We start from the raw sequence: 19,942 nt of genomic DNA, 5'->3' as shown, positions 1-19,942 counted from the left end.
TATGCGGCGCTGGTTACCAGGGAGATGACTCGGCGTCCGTCTCCTCACTTCACCGAATTAAAGTCACCGCGTTATTGATGAACATAGAGACCACTTCAGTTGGGGGAGGGGCACTTCGGAAAACTAAAACTAAAACTTTAACCGTCCCGGCCGCTGAAAATGCCGGGTAAGTGCCGCCTGTTGTTAATCTCCTGGATCGTGGACCTAGGGACGGGGATACTCAGCTGTGGGCAACCCACAGTTTACCCACTGCCCGTTTATGCTGCTTTTGTCCAATAGTTGTTTATTTAGATTTAAAAGAAACGAGTGACAATACCGTTGTCAATAGCGGGTTCCAACCCTAACCCTAATCTTACCGTTTGTTACTGACCTCTAATTCCAGCCCCTGACTTTAACTTTCGTCACTGTATCCTATTTGTAATCCTAAACTTAATCCGGCCACCAACTTCTAACTGTAATCCTAGTCACTAGTCACTAACCCACCTCAACTCGAGCCGTAACAGTACCTCTAGACCCTAATTTCTAACTTTTACTCTCAAACTGCATTCCTCACAAAAACTTTAAATTGTAGCGACTAACTAAAATTGTAAGGCCGCCCTCCTCTACCTTCTAGAAACTCTTTAATTTCAGTATTAGTTCGATTTCTCTGTTATATGCAGAAATTCCATACCTCATCTTTATCTTGTTCATATGTTTAAAATAATCAAACTGAGAGGCTCGCAAATTTATAGCCTCTATATGAAGCTGGAACCACACTTATCTCTCTATATTACATATGTTTATGTAATACCTTTGCAGGACAGATTAAAATAATGTGGAATAAGTGGCATGTCAATGCTGAAGTTAAACCTTGTAGGCTAATTGACCTATCTGCCTTTATCTGCCCACCTTTCCCCCTCAGCCCCTAACCTATAAGGTATCAATGCCAGTCATAGTCATAGACTGTTCCTGCCTTGCTGAACAAACCACCCTGCATGACCCTTTACTATGAATTTTACCATACCCGATCACTGGTTAGAGATGGTGTGTATGAATGGTTGGGAAGATGGTTTGTAGCTCCAAGCAAGCCCCATTGTTTCCTTTGGTGAAATTGTCAGTTGTTTGGATGGAGTCAATCTCAAATACTTCTTTGTTTACTTGATATGCTACTGTACAGAACTGAATTGGATTTTGACAATATCTATAAAGAGACGGTTTTATGAATAAAGTATATATTTAAAATTAAAACAATGTCTCTCAATCAAACATGGAGTGCCTTTAGATGAGGAATCCAACTCAGGAGATTTCAAGTAACTTGCACAAGTTTGCATGGTGTGCTGCCCACATGGCAACAGACCACACCAGCAGCAGTGATAAAAACCCATAATTAGGCATTAATCATCCCCGAAAGGGATGGCACAATCCTAATCAGCGTGGAGGCAGGAAGGTGGCACAGACCGCAATCTCAGTCCCCTCCTCATCACCATCTTGGCCATTGGCAGTGCATAAACTCCAGTTTTTTGCATAGATATTCATGACTATATTTCAAGTTGCCATTAATTTCTATATTTCCTGTCTTGTTGTAGTGAAACCAAGAAAGAAAGCTCAGTCCAAGGAAAAAGCAGGTAAGGCTTCTTTTTAACCTCTTGCTTTTGTTTGATACCTATTTCAACACCTTTCTATTTTAAAGTGGAAAATCATTGTTCATCCCAACTCAGAAAATTTGAATACTTCAGGCAAAGTTAAATGGATTAGACAATGTTATTTAATTGCTGTTAAATGTTTTGATTTCAATAGATTTTAAAGTTGAGGCCAGGTTGGTACACAAGATTAGAATATTGTTTCCTAGTAGTCAGGGTTTTCATCTCTTATGTCTTAAATTCAATAAAATTGAGAAAGGTCAATGGCATTGCAGGCCAGCATGATTCCATTGCAAAAAACGTCAACCACACAGCTGAGATGGGCCAGAAACAGAAGCAGCATAATTCACACTAGCCCTTCCTAGTTTGCTAAGTTAATGAGAGTTGATGTTTATAGAGAGTGTTACAACACCGGGTAAACTCTCCTGCTTAATTTAAAACCTGCAACAGAGAAAAGATTTATCCCGTGCAGTAATCTGTAAAATTCGAGTGGCCAAGAACTATTTAAAGTAAAAATTAACAACTTTATTTCTTCAATTATAACAAAGAATAATTAGCTATTAACTATTTACAAGTCCTTACTCTAATCTATCTTTTACCTTCCCTTATACAATACTAGTCCGATAAAACTCCCGATTACGATTTACAAAACAATATGTCTTATCTCAAAACCAGGCAGCTTTCGTTCTACTCTGTATTTCGGTCTTCTTTTCTTCTTCTTGGGGAGCCTGCTTCACAAGTTACTGATCGAAAACCTTTTAAGGGAGCTATTTTCTGGGCAGTATGATTGATATCATTGGCTTGGCAGTTCTCCTCTCTACTGCTCAATTTTCCTTGGAGTTTTACTCCCAAAGCATCGGATTTTGTCATTGGCTTTTAAAATTGTCAATATACTCAATTCAAACTGGATTGGGATTTGGTATTTTTTGGGGTATTATTTAAACTGATTGGCCTAATTTTAATCTGTTTTGTCATTTCCAGGCAACCAGATAATTTAGCTTTTGACCAATTGTTACATTGTTACCTTATTAAGAACACTTGGTGTTGTCAAGTAGCTCTACCAGCTTTTAACTCTCTTAAAGGTACAGTGCACCCCACATCTTCATAGCAAAAGAATACTTGTACTTCTCCTAATCTCTGGGTGTTCGATACTGACATTTATGCTAAAGTAGAACAATTTTCAATTCTCCTCACTGATATCCACAGCTTGCTCCATGTAATAATATCAATTTAGGCAAAGGTGTTTAAGTGCTTTATACATATGATTCAGACTTCTGCAGTTGAACGTCAGGGAAAGGAAAGTCATCTTATTGAACCATTGGTAAAAGCTTCCTGCCTTTAGCTCACCTTTTGTGAACTGCTCATTCACTTTGAATCAGTGATCCATTTTACTGCCTGGTTTACACACAAAGTGGCCAGAGCACTGCAATGGTATATCCTGACCTTATTACTATGATTCAGAATGAAGAATCATTTATCAAACCTCTACCTTCATGACATTGCCTGCCTTCAACCACATCAGTGTTGAAACTTTCATTTCTTATTTTCTTAAGTCATCTTTATTTCTGGACCACCCTTGTGACCTGCTTGACCAAATCCTTCACCAGCATGGTCCATCTTGTTCAAAATCTCACCATTCACATACTGCACCACACTCAGCCATCACCTTTATCCTTGATAAACTTGGCTGCTATCCAGCCTCTCAGTGATCCAGATTGAAATTCTTTGTCTTATTTTCTAAATCCCGAAATCTAACTTTGCAAGCTTGTCCCACATCACTCCATTGTACTGTTTTTACAGTGGATTCAAAGGATATGAACCTGTGACTTTATTGTACCATCACAATGTAAAGTTTAAATATACTTTCTGGCTGCTACACCAAACAAAAGTCTTGTTAAATTTAGCCAGTGAATAAATGTACTTAATGCAGACTTCAAAAGTCATAAGTTCAATCTCTGGTAAACATGTTTATAAAATATATGGTTATGTTTTATTACTCACAATGTACAGAGGAAATATGCTTCCCCTCCTCCAACTCATTCCAAATTGTTTACAGGGAAAATGCATATTTTTAACACGCAAGAGAGGCAAGGAGAAATGTGTTGAATAGATTATTACCAGTGCACAACATAAACATTGATTCACAGAGTGCAGTTCATTTTTTATTTATGCAATGTCAAAATCAGGAGACTAAGCAAAAAAGTCTTAATACATCTACTATACAACGTTAATTGAAGTCACAATTCTCTTTGTCTTTCTTTAAGCAATTATTGAAGTTTTCAATGTGCATGTCATCTTTCCCAATCAAGATAGATATGGTAAGTCAATAAGTTGATGTCTAAAAATTAATTCAGGAAATGTGGGTGTCACTGACTGACATTTATTTCCCTTTCATGGTTGCCCTTGACAGAATAGCAAACTGCTGCAGTTCATTTAATGTAAGTACACCCAGAATGCCGCTAGGGAGGGAGTTCCAGTTGTGTTCCAAATGGTAGTTGACAGCAGTAAAGCAGAATTCTATCATAACATTTAAAAATGTTCTTTCGTGGGTTGATTTTTTTTTTCTTGATACTCTTGCCCAATAACTAACACTTGCTTAGAGCTGCTGAAATCAGGATGTTTTGTATCATATGCTCTTATCCACCACGTTGTTTTATTATATAACAATTGTGAACAATGATTGTTGTTAATACATCTGTTTTTTGGCATGATTGCTTCATCATTGGGCAACTGTATTCCACTGAAAACTTAAATAGGAATCCCTTCTCTGTTAACAGCAAATTTGTTTTTTTAAAATATTTTGAAAAACGAGCAGCAAAAGTTTCACAAAATGCAATTAACGTGATTGCAAAAATTCTTCTGAATTTCTGCATTGCATATTCTCACAATGTTTTTCGAACCTAATTATGGTTTAGAATTATTAGGTTTAGGATACTTAAACAATATTTTATTTCACAAGAAATTATTGACGTACAACTTTTCAAAAGTGCTGCAGTTGGATTTGATGTGTTTGGTGTTAGAAGCTAATCACATAAATGGGAGATTAAACTCTAGTCGTGGATTCAAATGAAAAAAAAACTGTGACTTTATTGCACCATTGTGATCTAAGGTTAGAAGATTTTTCTTTCTGGCTATCACTCGAAACAGAAGTCTTATTAAATTTATCCTAATTTTGTTTTAGTGAATTTAATGATTTTTTTAAAGTTTTAGTCACAACTGGAAAAGTATGAAAAGTATGAAAAGTGTGAAATAGACAGTTCATTTCATCAGTTAATTCTGGAAAAGAACATTGTTAAGTGAATGTGTTATGTAATTCTTCATAAACTGATTACATTGAAGCATACACTGTTGTCCAAAATCTATTCTGTATGCATACACAATGATTATTTAAAAATATTTGGTAAAAAAACAGCATTCTCGCTGTCACATAAGCTTCCTTCCATTTCTTTCCAAGGATGATTGTTTGTTTGTTTTCTAGGCAGACATTTAAGTATGGAAGTCACAAGGTTGATGTGTTAACTATACTTTGTGAACATTTTGCTGCTCATTGGACACTGACATTTTTAAAAAATATTTATAAAATAAAATTGTTGTTAACAAGAAAGGGATTATTTTTTAAGTTTTCAGTGTAATATAGTTGCCTAATTGTGAAGCAGTCATGCCATAAAACAGCTACATTAACAACAATCATAGTTCACAATTGAGTACAAACAGTGGTGATTATCCATTTCAAAGGACATAGCTCCTTGCAAGACATGCACAGCTGATCAGAGGTGTTGAACCTGGGGAGGCATCAATGAAAAGGAAATAACTCAGGAACATTTACATAGGATATGGATGGATAGGACCCCCAAAGGGTCTGTTTCCATGTTATGTATCTCTATGACTCTATGACATTAGCAATGTGCAAGGTAACAGTCCTGCCAGTTTCATGTTCCACAATATCAAAAAGGATGGAGGAAGCCAATTCAAACATTTGTGGATTATTGTTGCTGACCCATAGCAAGGAAGGCTTCCATGGAGATAGTGGCCTTCTCTATGGAACTTTAAACCATCTTTGTAGGTCCTGATGACAACAGTACAAACTATGGATGCCGCCATTTGTGACACCTTAATCAGGCTGATAGACACATTGCAGTGGTCTTACAAGTTCTTCCTAGTTACAGTCCCACAGGGATAGGAATGATATGCCACCGAACCAGAAGAGGACTGATCGTGAAAAATGGAAGCAGGAATTCTATTTGAAACAGTGGACTGCCTCCACCATCTCTCCAGATATACATACCATGCTGCCTCTCAATTGCCAAATCTTTCCCTGCACAGATGCAGGTGAAACAATCATGGGCAGGGCACTCAAGCTTCAAAAGCCCCAGTGGCTGTCAGCTGTAAGTATCTCAAAGTCACAGAGATCAGAGCAGTCTACCACTGCCTCTGCAGTAGCCATAGGGGTTAAGTCATTTAGGATGCTGGGAAAAGTGAACTAAAATTCTGTCATTTGCTAATCATGTACACATATGTTTTATGAAAATGTTTTGTTAGTATCTTTCAACAAAATTATTTCTGTGACTAGCCAATGAATTGAAACCTGTGTCTTTTTCTTTTGCCATCTTTTGGTTTGCGTAATTTAGATGTAATGATTAACTCCTAAACCATAGTAAGGTGCTGACTGAAACACAAATAGGATGATCCTCAAGTCACAGGAATGGCAGAAAATTCCTAATTACTGTGAAATTACAAAAGGTCCTAAACTATCATTCATAATTTATTTACAGGTGTAATAATAGGCTGAATGTTACATTTAGACACCATTTGCAGTGGGGAAGATCAGCAGTAAATCAGGACTCTGGGAGATTCAGTGGCATTTTGTCAATTACTTTTTAACCCAGCCACTTCATTTGCTTCTGACCTACTGGCTTCTTAATTAGAGTGGGTGAGTGTAAAGGTAACTTTCATCAGTCTATTTCAGCTCCAATATTTAAAGGAATTCTGCCGAGGTTAGAATTGATATTGTTAATATTTTTTCATAGAGTCACAATCTGCACGGATGCCAAGGTGGCATCACACTGGAGATAATATTGTGAGAGCCACAGGGAGATTCTATTCTTTATAAATTGGAGAAAGGAGGTGTCCTAAGAAAAACATGCAGGCATTCCAGTGGGGATCAGCAACAGAAATAGGGCCTTGTTTCTGGAGGCTGGGCCACGAAGATTCAATAACACAATCAGGGCAAGAAAGTTTAATATCATGGTGCATTATAGCATAAAACACCTTACTCTGCCTATCATAGCCTTCCTCTCTACATCATTTCTTCTACCAGTAAATCTTGCAGCTGCACCCATCCCTTTCAGTTGCATCCCAAGTTGACAATCCACCAGTGTCACTGACCTTCATGCTATATGAACACAAAGCTGGGTGGGGGATGAACAGCAATGAGAATGCACAGATGCTTCAGTGTGATGTGAACAATTTCATTGAGTAGGCAAATGCATTACAGGTGATGTATAAAGTGGATAAATCTGAGGTTATCCACTTTGGGCGCATAAATAAGAAGGCAGATAATATCAGAATAGTAATAAATTTGAAAAGTGGAGGTGCAATGAGACCTGTGTGTTCTTGTATACAAGGCACTGAAAGTAAACATATAGGCGCATCAGGTAAATGAAGGTGAATGGTATGTTGGCCTTCATAGCAAGAGGATTCAAATACAGGAGCAGGAGTGTCTTGCTGCAGTCTTGCAGGGTCTTGGTGAGACCACACTTGGAGTATTATGCACAGACTTGGTCTCCTTATCTGGGCAACAATATTCTGGATATGAAGGAAATGCAACAAAGACTTACTGGATTGATTCCTGGGATGGCAGTGCTGACATATTGTTATGACACGGGGTAAACCCCTCTGCTAATTTAAACCTGACACATGGAGAAGCTCACCTTGTGCCATAATCTGGTAAATTTGGAGAGGCAAAGAACATCATTGATTCCCATATTGGTTAAGAATCTGTCTGTCTCATCCTTTAATATCCTTAATGACACATCCTTGACAGCCCTCCATGGTAAAGAGTTCCCTAGATTAAATTTCTTTTCTCAAGGTAGACAGACGTTCTCCTCTCTGTTTTTTTAATGGGTAACCTTAGTCAAGATTATGATATCTAGACTCTCCCACAAGGGGAAGCAATCTTTCAGCATCTACCCTGTCAAATCCGTGAAGAATCATGTATCTTTTAATAAGATTGCCATTCATACTTCTACACCACAGTGAGTAACAAACCCAAACTACTCCACTTCTTCTCATGAGAAAATCCATCCATGCCTGGAATTAACTCAGTCAACCATCTCCCCGTGTCTGTGTGGGTTTCCTCCAGGTGCTCTGGTTTCCTCCCACAATCCCAAGACGTGCAAGTCAGGTGAATTGGCCATGCAAAATTGCCCATAGTGTTAGGTACATTAGTCAGGGATAAATGTAGGGGAATGGGTCTGGGTGGGTTACTCTTCAGAAGGTCGGTGTGGACGTGTTGGGCTGAAGGGCCTGTTCCCACACTGTAGGAAATCTAATTTAATCTAATCTAAACTGCCCTAGAGATCACCATTTAAAGTAAAAATTAACAATTTTATTCTTTAAGCCCAGCAGAGAATATTAAAACCAACAATTATTTACAACTTTCTCTTAAAACTATCTTTTCCCTCCCACTCTGCAATACTCGTCCGATAAAAATTTACAAAAAAATTTGAATTTCAAAACCACTCAGCTGTCGAATCTTCTCTTTGTAGCTTCCTCTGTAGATTTTCCTGTCATCTTTACTTCAGTATTTTGCTCCACAGGCTTTCATATGAACAGATACCTTTCAGAGAGCTATTTCTCCTTAACTGTTCAAAATGTCTGGTTTTATACCCCAAAATATTGGATCATTTCATTGGTTTGATGTCATCAGAACACTAACTAGAGGGCATAGGCTTAGGGCGAGAGGGGAAAGATATAAAAGAGACCTAAGGGGCAACTTTTTCACACAGAGGGTGATACGTGTATGGAATGAGCTGCCAGAGGAAGTGTTGGAGGCTTGTACAATTGCAACATTTAAAAGGCATTTGGATAGGTATATGAATAGGAAGAGTTTGGAGGGATTGGGCCGGGTGCTGGCAGGTGGGACTAGATTGGATTGGGATATCTGGTCGGCATGGACGGGTTGGACCGAAAGGTCTGTTTCTATACTGTATATCTCTATGACTCTATGACTATAAATTCAAATTCATTTGGATTTTGGTATCTGGTGCATAATTTAAACTGATTGGCCGAACTTGAATTTGTTTTTGTTTCATGGCAATGCAACTCCAGCTATTTGTTTTGACCAAGTGTTACAGTTTTACCTTGTTCAGGACAGTCTATGCTTTCAGTCAGTCCTTGCTAGCTTCCTCTCTCTCTTAAAGGTACAGTATATCTCTACACCTTCAAAACACCTCCCCCCTTCAGAAAAAAACACACCATAATGAAAAGATTCTTTAACCAGATAACCATAAAATACAGATGACTTTAATGTAAGTTCACCTTAACTTCTCCCTGTATGTATATAACATTGGATAAATATCAATCTTACCTATACTTTATCAGTTAAATCTGTGATAATGCATCTGTGATTACATTCTCCAACAAAATTGTTTCATATTCTTGTCTTCAAAGCATTCCAAGCGGACTGTGATCCATGTACTAAACCATCTCCAATGCATTGTTCATTACATACACATTAACGTTGTAAGGCCAGTACCAAACTCAGTAGTAACCAACTGGAAGTTGAATCCCATCATCATCTTCTTGTATCAGTACAGCTCCAACTCCTATGTCACTAGCATCGATGGCAACTTTGAAAGGTTTTGAAAAGTTTAGTGTAGCTAAAATTTGTTTGGTGGTTAAAATTGCTTTCAAATGGTCGAATGCCTCCTGGCACTGTTCTGTCCACTGAAACTTTGTGTTCTTCTTCAGCCAATCAGTTAACGGTGCCATTGCACTGCTGTAGTTTGGAACAAACTTCTGATAGAATCTGCTTAGTCCCAAGAATCAAAGCACCTCTTTCTTTGAGGTCGGTCATGGAAATTCCTCAATGTCCTTCGTCTTTGCGTTCCGTGGGGTCAACCTTCCATGATTGATTATGTCCCAAGAACGTCACCTCTGCTTTCACGAATTCCATTCTATTTAAGTTTACCACCAGTTTTGCTTCCTGTAGTTGTTCTAAGAGCTCTGCCAACTGTACTTGTGATCTTTCTAGGACTTAGTAAAGATCACTATGTTGTCCAAATAGACTGCACAGTTTGTTAATCCAGCTACAACTCTGTTCATGAGTCTTTGGAGTGTGGCATGTGCGTTCTTCATTCCAAAGGGCATCACTTTGAATTGATATTGCCCATTTGGGGTGAGAAATGCAGAAATTTCTTTCACCGTCTCTGATAAAGGTATCTGCCAGTAACACATGGTAAGTGCAACTTGATGATGTAACTGGCTTGTCCAACTTTCTTGATACAGTCCTCCAATCTCAGTAATGGATAGGAATCTGATTTTGTAACAGCGTTGACTTTCTAATAATCCACGCACAATTGTTGGGTCTTGTCTGGTTTGGGAACTAAGGCGATTGGTGAATTCCACTCGCTCTGGCTCGGTTTGATGATATCCTGTCTGGCTTTGGAAGGGTTAAGCCAATAGGGGCGTTGTTTTATCTGAGCAGTATTCCCTATGTCTACTTCATGTACAAAAGCATTAGCCCTCCCCATCTGATTCTTACATATGTCCTCATATTGCAGCAACAAACCTTTCAACTGCATTCTATGTTCCTGAGACAGATAGCTCACTAACCTATACCACTCCTCAAGGACTTCTTCATTTTGTAATCTATTTTGAGGCACATCAAAATCCACAACATCTGGATTTGATTCCTCACTCTACGGTAACTATACCTATTTCTCCAGTTCTTTCTCTCTAGTATAATACAGTTTCAATATGTTCACAATGCATACCCGATACAGTATTTTTTCTATCTGGCATTTTCACTCGATAGTTCACCCGACTCAACTTTTTCTCAATCTGATAGGGACCACTAAGCCTGGCTTTGAAGGGATCTCCTATCACTGGTAACAGTACTAACACGTCAACCCCTTGGGAAAATGTCCGAGTCTCAGAGCTTTTATCTGCCACCTGCTTCATTCCACGCTGTGCCCTATTTAGGTGCTGTAGCTAAATCATCTACTCAATTTAATCTCTCCCTCACCTCTGGTACATAATCTAAGTGTGAGATCTGTGACTTTGGTCCTGTCAATTTTTCTTTAATTAATTTCAAAGGGCGTCTCACTTCATGCTCAAATATTAACTTGAAGGGAGTAAACTGAGTAGATTTGTTTGGGAAATCTCTAATGGCAAACAATATGAATGGGATACCTTTATCCCAATCATTTGGGTAATCCTGACAGTATGCTCTCAACATGGTCTTCAAAGTCTAATGCCGCCTTTCAAAAGCTCCCTGGGATTCAGGATGATACATACTTGATTTAAAGTGCTGTATACCTCAGCTATCCATGACCTCCTTAAACAGCCTAGGAGTAAAATTAGACCTTTGGTCTGACTGAATCTCTCTGGCTAGTCCATACCATGTAAAGAAAGCTATTAATTCCTCTACCACCCTTTTTGCCTTAATACTCTGTAATGGAATTGCCTCTGGAAATCTGGTAGACATATCCATTATGGTTAACAAGTATGGTTCCCACTTTTAGTTCTTGGGAGGGGAGCTACATAATCAAATATAACCCAAGTTAAAGGTTCTTTGAGAGCAGAAATTGGCAACAATGGTGCTGGTTTTATTACCGCCTGTGGCTTACCTACTATTTGGCATGTCTGACATGTACCACAAAAGTTAACCACATCCTTGTGTGTTCCAGGCCAGTGAAAATGTTTTCATACCTTAGCCTGAGTCTTTTGTATCCCGAGGTGACCTCCTACGCCTAGTTCATGTGCTACCCATAACATGTCCTGTCTGTATGCTACCGGTAACACAATCAGCCCATTTCTCCTCTGCCGTGGTCTCCATTATTGCTTTAGGATTCTATATTTCAGATAATAACCCTCAGGAATATTCTCTGCTTCCTTTTCAGAGTATGCATCCACATATATATCTTTTTATTGTCTTGTCTTTCTGTGCAAATTCCTTAAACTTTCAGGACTAAACACTTCTGTCTGACCCTCTGCCTGTTCAGGTTTTTCGTGCACCATTATGTCAAACAGGATGTCCTCTAACTGAACCTCAACTCCTTCATCTTCCTCTTTAGTTTTTGCTTCATGCTGTGACTTATGATAGTGGGATACAGTTACCACACAGTCTGGGAAAATACCAGGATATTTCTGTTTTAACTCGCCAGTTTCTTGGACTTCTCCACAACAAGAGCTGTCACTTCCACCTTGGATCCTGCTAAATCATTCCCAAGAACAAACTGAATTCCTGGAACTGACACTCTGTCAATCACTCCCACTGTTACTTCCCCAGTCTTGAGTTGGCACTCCAACCTGATCTTATATAGGGGAACGCTAAATTTCTGTCCATCTATCCCACAAATTACCACACTCTCAGGTAACAGATCAGAAAGAGTGCACATTCGCTCATCTCTTATTATTAGAGACTGGTTAGTTCCTGTATCTCTCAAAATTATAACTTCTTGCCCATCTCCCCCTATTCTTTCTGAGTAAACTTTACCCATGAGGCGAATCCTTTGGAGAGATCAGGTACTAACTCTATACCCAGCCATGCCGAGCAGTACACTCTCCTCCAGCTCCTTGGCTCTTTTTGAGGCTTCCTTTACTACCTTCACTAATACCACTGGCTTAGCTTCTTTTACCACATCTTTTCCCACACTGCCTTTCTTTAACGGCCAGTACTGTGACTTTACATGTCCCACCTTCTAGCAGTGAAAACACCTTTTCCCAGTGCCATTCTGAAACCACCGGCACTGTAATTTTCTGTCTCTCACTCCATTACAGTGAAAACACCTGAGGCCTTTCACCTCCGTTCCATCCTTTTGGACTTCTTTAACATATGGTGAACAATTACCAGTGTTCTCTTTGTTTTGTAGTGTAGGATCTCCCCTTTTCCCAATTTCTATCCCTCACGGGATGAAATTCTGGCCGAAAGCTTGTATTATGCACCAACATGGATTCATCTGCTAATTATGTTGCCCTTCCCACTTCCTGAACTTTCTGTTTCTCCACGTGAATTATTATCATCTCTGGAAGTGAGTTTTTAAACTCCTCCAGCAGAATAACCTCTCTATAGGTCTTCTCTATCTTTAAGACTCACACCCATCTATCAAAATGACTATGTTTAATTCTTTTCAACTCAACATAAGTCTGACCTGTTTCCTCCTTTATGTTTCTGAACCTCAGTCTATATGTTTCTGGTAGTAATTCATAAGCACTTAAAATACCCTGTTTGACCTTCATTATCTCTTGATCCCACATCTGACAGCACGGCAAATACCTCACTAGTTCTTCCTATCAGTTTAGTCTGAACTAGCATTACCCATAAATCCTCAGACCACTGCATCGACCTAGCCAATTTTTCAAATTAGATAAAGAAAGCTTCAACATCTTTCTCATCAAAATGTGGCAGAAATTTGACGTATTTGCATTTATCACTACCTTATCTTTTAATCCCCAACCTGTTAGCTTGACTTTGTTGACGAAGTCACAACTTCTCAAATTCAAATTCTCACTCTTTTTGCTTAGCTATGGAACCTTTTCTCCCTTTTCTTTCCCTTTCTTCTCTTTGTCTTGCTCTTTCTCTCTCCCTTTCTTCTCTCTCTCTCATTTTGGTCAGCTAATAACTTTCTCTCTTTTTCCTCTCTCTCTCTCTCTCTCCCCCTTTGTTTATCTTCTAACTCAATTTTCCTTAATTGTAATTTAGGTTTTTCTACCTCTACTGCATTTGTCTGTTTCTCTGACACATCTTAGTGTTTGAGTAATTTCGTTACAATTTCAGCTTTCCTTTTGTCCTTGGTTCAACCCAAATCTAACTTCTTTGCTAATTTTAAAGAAAATGTATGGCCTTTTTCTTTCCATTTTTCTTTCTTGGCAAATTTGAGAATCATCTTCAAACCCCAGAACCTCTTTAGCAATTTTAAAAACCAATTTTCTCACTTTTAATTTAACCAACCACAAGTAACGAAAATTAAACAAATTGTCTCCTATATTTAATTCAAAGATCTTGGACACGAACCCGCAGATGTTTAAATCTACTAGGCTTTTTAATTTGTTCAAATTTATCCAAATGAAAGCCCCCAAACAGTTATGACACAGGAAAACCCCTCTGTTAATTTAAACCCTACACACAGAAAAGCTCACCTCGCGCTGTAATCTGGTAAATTTTGAGAGGCAAAGAGCTATCGAAGAGGTCACCATTTAAAGTAAAAATGAACAGTTTTATTCTTTAAGTCCAACAGAGAATATTAAAACCAACAACTATTTACAACTCCGTTCTCTTAAACCTATCTTTTACCTCCCACTCTACAATACTGGTCTGATAAAAACCCTGATTAAGATTTACACAAAAACCTTAAATTTCAAAACCAGTCAGCTGTCGAATCTTCTCTTTGTATCTTCCTCTGTAGATTTTCCTCTGTCATCTTTTCTTCAGTATTCTGCTCCACAGGTCTTTCATATGAACAGGTACCTTTCTGAGAACTATTCGGCTAGCAGTCTATACTTGTTCGTTTTCTTGGCAGTTCTCTCCCTAGCTGTTTTCCCTAACTGGTTTTATACCCCCAAACATCAGATCATTTCATTGGTTTGATGTCATCAAAACATTAAATTCAAATTCAGTTGGATTTTGATATGTGGGGCTATTTAAAATGATTGGTCGAACTTGAATTTGTTTTTGTTTTATGGCAACGCAACTCCAGCTATTTGTTTTGACCAAATGTTAACAGTTTTACCCTTTTCAGAACACTCTATGCTTTCAGTCAGTCCTTGCTAGCTTCCTCTCTCTCTTAAAGAGGAACAGGAACAGAACACCTTTACACCTTCATAATAATATGAAGGGAATTTGAATTGGTTAGCTATATATTCAGTGTTGTGTAGAAGAATGGGGAGTGATCTTACAGAAACCTATAAAATTCTAACAGGACGAGACAATGTGAACTCAGGAAGGATTTCAGATATATGGGAGTCCCGGACTAAGGGACAGTCTAAGGATATGGGGTAGGCCATTTAGGATTGAGATGAGGAGACATTTCTTCACCCAGAGAATGGTGAACCTGTGCAATTCTCTGCCACAGAAAGTGGTTGAGATCAAAATATTGAAGAACATGAAGAAGAAATAAACACTGGAATTTGGCATTCACTGCAGTTCCATAAAACCCAAGGCATTTTGTACTTCTGCAGGACTATATTTAAATACATTGAGGCACTGGAAGGGTCTGACAACTGAATGAACCGCCATTGTACTTTGGCAGAAAGACCTCAGTCAGTAGTCTTGCCTCACTGCACATTGGTGGCTGCTGTGCCAAGCTTTAGTGTGTTCCTCGGAACGTAGCCCTGGACCTTGGAATGTGCCGGTCTGCAACACTTGGTTGAGGTCAACTGTTTGCACTGGAAGACCAACAAGTTTCAAGCAGACCAATGAGTTTATATCCTTCCAGGCAGAGTTATTGTTTATTTTGAAGTCTGTCCCGGGATACAGCAGGTAGAACACAGATCCTGTGTTACGGAGTTGCTTGGGATGAAGCTCAACAAAAATCACTGCATCTCTCTCCAGACTTCCTTTGCAAAGGCACATTCAAGCAGGAGATGTGTGACTATCTCTTCCTCACACAGCTGCTTTGAGGGCACTGGTGTGGGGAAAGAAAGTCTGGGCGTACATGAAAGATCTCACAAGTAGTCCCCTTTTCTTCACGATATAAAACAATTGTGGCAGTTTTCAGGATATCTTGTATAAACAAGTGGTCACTTACCAGTTGAACCTTGAGGATCCCTTTCAGTTGACAGATATTGGTTGATTTGAAGGTGCAATGGTTACCATATATATCTGCAGTCTATTTATTCCTGTACCTATGGGAATGCATTGCTGCAGTATACACAAAAACCTTCTCAATCTGGTTGATCTCATCAGTAGCAAAGTGCTGACACAATGCAAACATGGCATTGATCAGTTGTGGCACAATCTGCTGTGATGATCCTACCCTCCTAATGTGCAGCTGCTGAGTTATGTTGAGGAACTGATTCTGTATTTGTATAACCTGTATTAGGAGTAAAGGCATGGTCACCATAGTCCCACTCATTAGAGAGAGTTTACTGGTGGTGGTTTAACCTGAAATCTGCCATCCTCATCTGGTTTCACCTGTCTGTGCCTTCTGACCACAACAATGTGGTTGACTCTAGAATAGAATATAATCAAGTAGTATGGAAACTGGCCCTTTGGCCCAACAATTCCACACCAACCCTCCGAAGAGTAACCCACCCAGACCAACTGCCATACCCTATTATCCTATATTTACCCTTGACTTATGCACCTTACCTACACACTATGAGCAATTTAGCATGGCCAATTCACCTAACCTGCACATCTTTGGACTGTGGGAGGAAACTGGAGCATCTGGAGGAAACCCATGGAGACACAGGGAGAATGTGCAAACTCCACACAGACAGTTGCGTGAGGCTGGAATCGAATCCGGGTCCCTAGCACTGTGAGGCAGCAGTGCTAACGACTGAACCACCTTGCTGCCCTCTTAATTGACTTCTAAGGCAATTAGGGATGGATAATAAATACCAGCCTAGTCAGTAACACCCACATCCCATGAATGAATTTTTAAAAACGTACATGTAGCTTCCAAAACACCGAACAGCACCACATTTCAAGCCTGACTGACAATCATAAATTGGTTTGCATACTCAGGATTATACAGCAAATGTTGTCCAATTGCAGAATCACATCTAATATTGGACACAGAGTTTCAAGTTTTTTAAGCCTGAGCTGATTTGGTATGGTCAGTACCTTATATTAGATTATGTTCCCTACAGTGTGGCCAATTCACCTAATTCACCCTTTGGCCGAACCAGTCCACACAGACTCTCCAAAGAACAACCCACCCAGACCCATTTCCCCTCTGACTAATGCACCCAACACTATGGGCAATTTAGCATGGCCAATTCACATGCCCTGCACATCTTTAGACTGTGGGAGGAAACCAGAGCACCCGGAGGAAACCCATGCAGACACGGGGAGAATGTGCAAACTCCACACAGACAGTCACCCAAGGCTTGAATCAAACCTGGGACCCTGGTGCTGTGAGGCAGCAGTGCTAACCACTGAGCCACTGTGCAGCCCCAAAAATTTGAAGGGATGTACTGCTTGACACAATCCGCCAGTCTTTAGGTTGTATGACCTACGTACCTGACATCACATCAGCACTGAAATTCATATGCCACATTATTTAATTGGGTGAAAGACAAAACATCTTTTTGGCTAGATAGCAGTATCCTGTTAACAGCGAATACCATTTGTGTGGCTTCTGCGCAAAAGTCTTTCAAATTTTTGATATATTTTACTATTGCACGGTAATCTGAGGTAAACTGGTCACTTTTCAGGAGCAAGAGTGATTACCCTTGGGTCCTTCATTAGTTTGCACAATACATAGCAAGGAAGTATCTCAGTTGAGGAGCCATTATCCCACAAGATAGCCTTAATGCACCCTTTTTCAGTATCACATTTATACAGTGAACAAATGACTCATGCACTATTTATAAGATTGCCATTAGGCCAATCATTAAGCATGTGAAAAGATAGGAATAGCCTGTGAAAGTAGGTACACAGTAACAAAGAACCCCTAGCTGACTTCTCAACCAGGACTTCGATGAAAAGGAGTTAATTTGACTGTTCCATTTCAAAGGTGGATTCAAGCATAGGACAGAGCCCATTAAGACATATAAGGAAATTCTTACGTGCAGTTACAGATTCAAGTACAGTAAAGATATCATCTACATACTAGAAATAAGAAATAGTTAGGAAACTAGTTGTCATTTCACAAGGACGTATTTCTCATGGAATTCAACAAAGAAATTTATGAGAACCAAGTCTCACAGAGAAACCATGGCAGCACCATCTATTTGGACATACACAGTGTCTTTAAAAGTGAATGCAAGTTACTGAGTTCATAAGTTTAATAAATATTGATTCACACAATGTTTAGACCACCATGATAGTACATAATGTCCAGTATGTCAGTTTCACAAACCCATCAATCACTCCTGTGCCCTCATGTGTTGACCCTGGCAAATTCACATTGCTCAGCATATCATGTGAATCTTTAACTATTAAAGCAGTAATGCTGTGAGATGTTAGGAAATAATTGCACCTTAATAAATTTCAACATCTAGGGTTTTCAGACATGTCAGACTTCTTGCTTACTTAATTCCCTTCCATAAGCACCAAAATCCAATTTCCTTACCCCTCCCTCCATCTTATACCTGCTACAATTCTGATCCTGTTCTCTGTTATATAGTTAATCATCACCTTAACCTGCTGAGCAGGCAAGCTAGATTCTATATTTCAGTATCTCAAGATTTAGTTCATATTGCAAGTGCTGGAGTTTTACTGTCCAGGTTTGATACATCAATTCAATTACGTATTCTCTCCAACCTTGGGGAACTTTGGCCAAGTCAATTTGTTGTACATAATTTTATAGATGGGGAATGCACAAGGACTGAAGATGGTGCACTAGAGAGAAATGGATTTGGAACTCATACAACACACAATGGTATAATATACACAGGCCAATGGAAAAATGACAAAGTAAGTGATATATTTAAACAATCTATTGTTAATGTTTGAAAAAAACAAACAATAGCAAGCATGAATGAAAGACGTGACAGCCAGCTGTTAAGTACTATCACAATGTTTGCTTAACTAATTCTAAAAAGGTTTTTCTTTAATGGATTTCCTCAAAGCAGAAGGGAAATGGGAATCTTAGATGATTACTTTTTTCTTCCAATGACTCAATCTGTCTATTTAAATGATTTGTTAAAAATGTAAGAACTGTCTGTGAAATCTCAATTTTTCATTTCATCAGAGACCCTCAAGCCAGCACATTGGAGTTAGTGGCTGTCTAATAGTTTACTGTCTATTAGACAGCAATACTGTTGTCAGGTATACAGGTTTAGAAAGGTATTACCCCAACAATTTGCTCAAAATTATGTGCAGCAGCAATCTGTTCTACAAAAAATTTATTGTTTTGTGTTGTTTCACATCCTGTTTTAAACCATGACCAGGTTTTTTTCTCTTATCAATCAAAGAACAAGTCAAGTCTGTTGACTCTAACAAATAAAGGAAACTGCAAAGGAGCTCTGTTCCTGAGAAACTTTCTATGAATCATGACAGCCACTTAAGCTTTGTGTTTCGGTATTGTAAGATTAAACTTAAAATAAGTGCCTACACCTGCAACCACATTGGAAATTAGTTTATAATAGACCTCTCCAAAATATTTTTAAATTGTGTTTTTGCCAAACAGAATTACGTGTCATAAATGAATACGGAGAGGGCTGGGGAGGCTCAGTGGGTCTGGCGGCATCTTTGGAGAGGGAAGCAAAGTGGCGTTTTGGGTCCGAAATGCATCGTCTTCAGTTCTGGGGATTTCAGATTTCCAGCACAGCATTTTGCTTTTATTTGAGAATTACATAGCAAGAGTTTATTAAAAGCAGCTTCACAATTTGATTTTTCTTGTTTCAAAATCTTTAAAATGTACATAAGAATGCTCACTGTCATTACTCACTGGGCAAGTTACTTACAGACCCATGTTATAGCTTTGGCTGGTGATGAATCAGTTATGATTGGACCACTAATTTGGCCTAGGTAGACCAAGTTTGATAAAATTCTGCTAGAGCTCCTTCCCTGATTGCTGACTCTATTAGAATGGATGAGCTCAGCATTGCATTTCAACCAAGTTAGAAATTTCTGATAGGGCTAATGTACATTGCATCTCCATCTGTTGAAGTACCTGAGCATGCATAAACATTTGGAGAAATTGAGGACTGCAGATACTGGAGACCAGACTCGGGGGTGTTGTGCCAGGGGGACACTGCAGGCTGGGTGGCATCGGGGATGGGGGGTGCCTCGGGCGCTAGCCCCTCATCAGGAATGGCCAGGTGGGGGGGCTTATGCCCGGGCCATCAGTTCTCATGCTGTGCTTTTCCAGCACCATATTCTTGATGATGCATAAACACCAGAGATTTTCAGCATTACGCTAGGACGACATCATATGTTCTAAATTTGTTATTGCTGTCTTCTCATGCATTCCAAACTACAGTCTGCC

At 39.1% G+C, this 19,942-nt stretch overlaps 1 protein-coding gene across 2 annotated transcripts in view; it reads left to right on the top strand.

Moving 5' to 3' along the window:
* The first annotated feature begins 24 nt into the window (after positions 1–24).
* Positions 25–19,942, top strand: part of morn2 (MORN repeat containing 2) — a 42,214-nt gene continuing 22,296 nt past the window's right edge. Inside the window, exons 1-4 of one of the 2 annotated variants that reach the window (XM_043696400.2) lie at positions 25–166; positions 1,566–1,604; positions 3,884–3,937; positions 18,320–18,426. In XM_043696400.2, coding sequence (XP_043552335.1) covers positions 160–166; positions 1,566–1,604; positions 3,884–3,937; positions 18,320–18,426 — 207 coding nt within the window. In that variant the 5' untranslated portion in view covers positions 25–159. The remainder of the gene's footprint in view (positions 167–1,565; positions 1,605–3,883; positions 3,938–18,319; positions 18,427–19,942) is intronic. The other variant, XM_043696401.2, reaches the window with a different exon arrangement.

This window comes from Chiloscyllium plagiosum, unplaced genomic scaffold (assembly GCF_037043375.1).
Source record: "Chiloscyllium plagiosum isolate Xiang-an unplaced genomic scaffold, Cpla_swu_hap1 HiC_scaffold_10, whole genome shotgun sequence".
NCBI classification, from domain to species: Eukaryota; Metazoa; Chordata; class Chondrichthyes; order Orectolobiformes; family Hemiscylliidae; genus Chiloscyllium; species Chiloscyllium plagiosum.
This window is presented reverse-complemented; position numbering and strand designations above follow the sequence as displayed.